Consider the following 7,197-nt stretch of genomic DNA (forward strand, 5'->3'; position numbering starts at 1 on the left):
AAAACATCAACTCTAAACCCTAAACATTGTTTAGGGTTTTAGGGTTTAGGCTTTAGGGTTTAGGATTTAGGGTTTAGGGTTTAGAGTTGAAGGTTTAGGATTTAGGGTTTAGAGTTGATGTTTTAGGGTTTAGGGTTAATTTTTTTGGGTTTAGGGTTTAGAGTTTACTTTTTATGGTTTAGGGTTTAGAGTTTAGCGTTGATGGTTTAGGGTTTAGAGTTGAAGTTTAGGGTTTATAGTTGATGTTTTAGGGTTTAGAGTTGAAGGTTTAGGGTTTAAGATTTAGAGTTGATGTTTCAGGGTTTAGGTTTTATTTCAAAAAAAAAGGGTTTAGGATTGATGGTTTAGGGTTTAGGGTTCGTATTTAAAAAAAATAGGATTTAGAATTGATGGTTTAGGGTTTAGAGTTAAGTCTTACGGTTTAGGGTTTGAATTTCAAAATAATATAATTCAGGCAAAAATTAAAAAAATTATTTTTTATTTTTTTAGATTTTTTTATTTAAATATTTATTTATTATATATATAAAGAACGTGGACATAAGAGTCTTTTGCCACTTAATGAAGAAATTATTTTTGAAAATATCCCTTTAGTGGTGGTAAAAATGAAAAGTGGTAGCATGAAAGTGGTAAACACGCAACGGGTTCATATCTTGTATTGAATAAAAAGTACCCGTAGAGCAATAACATTTTGTAAATGTTTTTACAATATCTTTTGATTGTATAATAAGAACATAATACTTTTTAAAATATTTTGCCAATCAAACCATAAATTTAATAGGTTTATTTTATAAATTTCTTTAAAATAAAGGAATGAACAAGAAACACATAAAGAATATTATTAGTAAACGATATAAATATAAGGAATGAAGAGAATTTTCTATTCATATTCACTCTTTTGATCACCATCTAAAGCATACGTCTTCGCCGTTCATACCGAATTATTTTACTATCTTTACTTGCCATTTCCTAGACACCGAATTACAAGCTTCATTTGGGAAAAAGACAAGCTTTATTTCTCAAATCAAATTAGAATCAAGTAATGGTCACATTCTCTAAAAATTCAACATCAGCCAATAACTTCACAAGCACATGAGAACATAAGGTCGCATGAACATCAATACTTCCTTCTTCAATCCCCTGAAAAAGCACAAGCTTGCCTCTCATACTATTTCCGGGTCCAGCTCTAGCTGCAATCGGCTTACCCCAACCGAAATCGTTTCCATACACATCAAACCAAGGAGAGCTTGACATAACCACAGAATCAAAAACCTTTGGACTCCCACAACCTTTTTCTAGTATCTTTACGTCTCTGACCCAATTCTTTGCAAAAGTTTTGAACTTTTCATCCGTTTGCGAGTGCACCATTTTACTTATTTGCAAAGCAGCCCAACCCATCTGATTATCCAGCAGTTCCCCAACCGTGACCGTAGCTACCCCCAGGAGGATCAAGTTTCCGAAGCACTCTTTCTCAAGAGGAGGGTTTAGTCTCTGCCTCATATCAACGGTTAATTTGCAATGCGTTTCTTCATCTCGGCTCATACCACTGTGTCTGACTGTGGACCTCCATAAATGTGCAGAAAGCGCTTGTAAGGACGAGATAATCAGGTCACTGGAGCCAGCTTCATTGTTGGCTTTGGCTTTGAGATTTGAAAGATTCCTTTTTGTGAAGTGAAAAACTCTTTCATTCGAAGTGGGACGCAAAGAAGTTTCTTGTCTTGGAGAAGGGACCGCCGTCTCTGAAGCTGGGACACGTATCGGGAAACTGATCCCGTCAAGGAACCATCCTCTGAGTTTAAGAGGGTTGTGGTTCTTCTGATTGTCGGAATCATCAGAGCATATCTTGGACCAAGTATTAAAGAAACTCCGAATGGAAGCTCCATCAGCGATCATGTGATTATAACCGAAACTGATGAAAACACCATCTTTTACCTCGGTGACTTGCAGCGCAAGCAAGGGCTCCGTGAGGCCGTTGATGCTTTTAACGTCGACAGATGGGAAGAAATGACTCATGAAATCTGGAACAGAGCCATGAAGCTGAAGAATGTCACTCACCGACAATGATTTGGATTCGGCATGGACGAACTTAGCACCAGATGAGCCGTGCTCGTCACAGTCGATGTAAAACGACACAGTGTTATCTTCAAGATTCTCCTCTTTGACAAGACGACCGGAGAAGGGGAAGTAGATGTCTAAAGCAGTTGAAAGAGATGTCTTTAACCGAGAGATGATATGGGTTTCCGGGTCGGGTTTGTGAAAGAGAAGACCTCTTTGAGGATAATCAACGTAAAGAAGCTTAAGATCAAATGGAGTGGGATGGATTTTTGTTCGACAAGATTGGTTTAGGTTTTGGGGTCGAACAATGCTTGAAGAAATTACAGTCACATCTGCCATTTTTACAATCAATGCTTGAACAATTATTTGAATCAGAATACGATCAGAATCTGATAACTTACAACATATATAAACCACAAATAATGTGGCAAAGAATACTAATCAACTCAAGTGTTATCTTCTTTTTGCAATATAAATTTTTAAATATTTTTATTCTGCACAATGACGATGATAACCACTAATCAATCTCAAAATATTATCAATATATATATTATACCACCAATTAGGGTGTCTCAAAATATTATCAATATATATATTATACCACCAATTAGGGTGAGGTTTTCCTTTTCTTTTTCTGTTTGCACACGTGCTTATTACATTACAATAATATACTAGATGATATTCTGCACGCATGCGCAGTGAATTTTTATAATAATGTTTGTTTATTAAATGGTTTTAACATTTTGCAACACTACAATATTTATCGATTATAAATGACGAATACAAATGTTGGTCTCTTAAATATATCATCGTTGTTGAAGATTTAACATATTATATCTCATTATTATTTTTAAGACTTCATACGCACAAAAAAAAATTAAGTTTTGCGACTGACACAAATCACCAAAACCAAATAGGCAACATCGATCGTATAATGACGAAAGTGGATTAGGTTTTCTTCTCTCGATTTGTTTACTATTGACTCTCCATAAGTGATTTCGTTTTCTACATTTATAAAATTGTGCTTTCGTTCTCGTATTTATTTCATTGATATGAGTTAAGTTTTTTCTTTTAACTTCTTCTATGAATTCGGTGAATTACATAAGTATCAATTTAAAAAAAATGGACATCTGTAAAAAGTAGTTTCACTCCAGATACATATCTAAGAATCAAAATTTTGAAAATAAAATCATCGGCAAACTATATTAAGTTATTAACAGGTTAGTGTTCAAATCTAATATATCAAGTTGTTATAGAATATAAGTGCAGACTCGAAATATAAATGTCTGTATAGTATATATTCACCAGCTCGGTCTAAAAATCAACTAATTCTAGAACAACAAAACAAATTACTTATTTCACCAGTTCGGGTAATATCTGAATCCGAACAGGTAATGTCCAAACCCGAATGGATATCCGAAGATAACCAAACATAAGTATAATTAACCATATATTTCTAGTCTACTTCTTTTATTTTATTCAAAATATTTATATTAATTATGTTTATTGCTCAAAAATAGATAATATAAATATAATTATGGACAAAATCATTAGCAACTCACTTAAAATACATATCAAGCTCTTGTTTCTTCAATTAACAAAAGTTGCATCTAAAATTTTAAAACAACAACTAAATTAGTGTCTTTCTATTTTTAATTTTTATCTCCAAACATATTAATAGTTTAATTTTTTTTAAAAATTAGAAAGCCAAGTTAAGTTAAAATATTTTTTAAATACAAAAAACTTAAACAATGAATAATTTATTTATTTTTCTTCAAAATTTAAATATCTGAACCCGAACATAAAATATCCAAACCCGACTCGAAGTGTAGAAACACCCGAACGGGTTCTATACCCTTATATTGAAATACCCGATACGAACTCGAACGTGTATCCGAACGCTCACCCCTACGATATATGATCATTTGTATCTTGCTTGAACAAAAAATGTTAGACCATTGATCACAAAATTTTCAATGTAGGAATTTTGCCTTTTTTAGTAATTTATAGTCGTTTTTAAAAATTTTAAATATAACATATAAAGAAAAATCTAAATTTTTTTATTATATGTTTAATGTGATTGTTTAATTTCTTTTAATAGCATAAAATTAAACAAAAAAGAAAGAAGTTAGAAAAATTGTTATCAAATATGTATTATTCATAATCATTAATTGTCATATATATATCAACCATATTAGGTAATTCCGTAGCTTTTATTTAAGGAAAGAAAAAATATTATTTTGTACACTACTAATTAATTTAATAGTTAGTTTAATAAAAAATATAGTATATGTTTATATGGACCAACTTATTTTTCTAACAATTCTAAGAATCATTTTCGTGATGACACGTAGCTACGAAAACATGTTGTAATGCTCTAAGATTAATATACAGGGGATTTACGTAAACGTCAATTATTGAATAACGCACCATCGCATAAACAAACTCTAAAAGTAGCCCCACTAGTTTACATAAAATTGCTGACGAACAAAATAAATTAACAAGTTGCTTACCCCTTCAATTGTTGAAGGATATGAACTAAATAATATTATTTAACTAGAGGGGTGTCCGCGCTTCGCACAGAATATTGTTTTATTGTTCTTAAATATGATTTTATGATGATGTGATTATACGGCCAGTATTTATTTGTGAAGAGCATTATTTGATGTTTTATTATGTTATATAGTAGAAGGTAATAAGTTAATATATTATGTGTTTGTCTTTTTAATAATGTGTTGTTGTATGTATAATACTATTTGTTAGTGGTGAAGTGAGTTTCAGATGGAAAACATATATATTGAGTTTCAATATTTTTGTTTTTATGCATTTGTTGATTCTAAGATTAATGGCGTCAAAATTATATCATAATTTTTCACTTTTTTGAACATTACTCTTTTTGAATTTGTCGGAATTTCATGGATAACCAATGTTGACTGGAAAAACCTACAAGGATGTGAGAAACAACCACACAATTGGGACCTCATAAAGTCGATTTACAACAAATTCCGTATAATCTCACCGACAAAGAAGGCGAGGAAGAACAAGAGTAGGGAGTCAGTTTTTTTCCAGTGATGGTGAACGCACACTAGAAAAGTAAATGAAAAACAGAGATGGTGACGGCTCAAGGTCAAAATATGGAGAGAGGAAAAAAACATCATAAAAGTTATAATGTGCAAAAATATGAAAAAATAAAATACAATTTTGACGTTGAAACCTTTTATCTTAAAATCGATAAATGCCTAAATGCAAAGTTATTGAAATTCAATATGATTTTGCATTATATGCTCAATTCACTACTAACAAGTACTATACACACAACAACACATTACTGAAAGAAAAAAAAAACACAAAATATATTAACCTATCACCTATTACTACATAACACACTAAAAACACTAAATAATGTTCTTAACAAATAAAAACGATCACAAAATTACATTATCCAAAAGTCATACTCTTAATAACAATAAAATAAAATAACATAATTGTGGATTATCTAATCCTTTTTGCACTAACTATTATTATATGAAGTTTGATAATCTATTTTATTGTTCACTGAAATTTAAGATGATTAAAGAAATAAATAAAATAATAGAAATATATTTTAAATATTTAATTTATTCACAACTAATGATAACTTATCATAAATTTTTATTATTTTATTATTTTTACTATTTTTTAATATTTTATATACAAATTATATATTTATTTTATTCTAGAGTTAATTTACTTATTGAACTTATTGACAGTTATCTTTATATATAAAATAGGGTTTAATCCCTCCTGGTTGTGCCACCTCAGCAGCCACATAGATAAGTCATTGATTGTGAGTGCGACACCTGTCTCACCATCTCGAAACTCTGCGTTTCATTAACTAAATCTCACCGACATCAAAAAGCTCTGGCTGAAACCAAACGATTCACAATGATACGATTCATCTTTACCAATCGTCCCGATCAACATGGACGAGATCGAGAACAAGATGAACGGCGGATTCCAATCAGGTCCTGGAACCATCCTCCCCGCTCATCCACCGAGCTCGATCCGTCCCTCAATACCCATCCCATCCTCCTCTCCATTCATCCAATCCAACCTCCCTCCGCTTCCGCCGTTCTTCCTCCTCCACCTCCCAGAAAGTGCCGCCCGTTCCAGCCCCTCCATCGCTTCTGCCGGCAGTTAACTTCAGCATCTCGAAAGTTCGAGGACGATCGGTGGGAGCGGGTTCTCCGCCGAACACGTTGACGGAGCCGGTGTGGGATACTGTGAAGAAGAATCTGTCGATGATCGTGAGTAATCTGAAGCTGGTGGTGTTTCCGAATCCGAATAGGGAGTTTGTGTTCTGGGAAGGCGCTTAGGGATTGGGATCTGTGGGGACTGTTTTTCTTCATTGTGTTCTTGGGGCTTATGCTTTCATGGTCTCCCTCTGTCAAAAAGGTAATCAAAATCTTAGCTTTAAATTTAAAGGTGGTATCTTTGTTGATTTGGGAGTTTCTCTAGAACGATGCTTAGGCTAAGGCATCCCTAGACAGTGGACTGCTGTTAGCTTTTGATTTAACACAGAGAACTGATTCAGTGAGCAATAAACAACACAATGTGGTGCTCTCTTATACTTCTAATTTTTAGTTTCATGGCTCTCTACTGTCTTGCCTGAGCAGCATTTGATGTCTATGATCCGATATGCGATTAACCATATTGTAAAGTTTACCATTAAATGTTGTGGTCACGTAAGCTATGTGTCCAAAACGATGGTTGTGGTCGGTCTTTCAGATATTCCTGCTTGAAAATGGTTTTATGAACATACTAAGAAATCAATAGGTTAAAAGAAGGCTGTTTTATTCTTTTTCTTGTGTCTGAATGCACTTTGATATATGTGATATATCTAAAAAGACATCTCTGTTCGCTTTTGGCAATTTCCAAAATGTTATTAATTATTATGGATGTTAGCTACATCTGTGTTTTCATTTCCATTTAAAATCGTCCTTTCCTTGCATTTTTCATCTCGGGCTTGAGTCCCTGAAGTCATACAGCATTACTTATATACATCTGTTAGAAGAAAGAATCGTTCTTATTCTTTCCTCTGTGATTTTCAGTCCGAAGTGTTTGCTGTGGCCTTTGCGCTACTTGCAGCTGTAGCAGTGATCCTCA

The 7,197-nt window shown here is 32.9% G+C and overlaps 1 protein-coding gene and 1 pseudogene across 1 annotated transcript; one reads left to right on the plus strand and one right to left on the minus strand.

Annotated features, from left to right (window-relative positions):
* Positions 1–931: 931 nt before the first annotated feature.
* LOC106304620 (uncharacterized acetyltransferase At3g50280-like) lies at positions 932–2,429 on the minus strand. The gene has a single exon (XM_013741022.1). The coding sequence runs from the start codon at positions 2,389–2,391 to the stop codon at positions 1,033–1,035; it is 1,359 nt and encodes a 452-aa protein (XP_013596476.1). The 5' UTR covers positions 2,392–2,429; the 3' UTR covers positions 932–1,032.
* A 3,540-nt stretch (positions 2,430–5,969) lies between these two features.
* LOC106302610 overlaps positions 5,970–7,197 on the plus strand; it is a 2,174-nt pseudogene continuing 946 nt past the window's right edge.

This window comes from Brassica oleracea, chromosome C7 (genome assembly GCF_000695525.1).
Source record: "Brassica oleracea var. oleracea cultivar TO1000 chromosome C7, BOL, whole genome shotgun sequence".
NCBI classification, from domain to species: Eukaryota; Viridiplantae; Streptophyta; class Magnoliopsida; order Brassicales; family Brassicaceae; genus Brassica; species Brassica oleracea.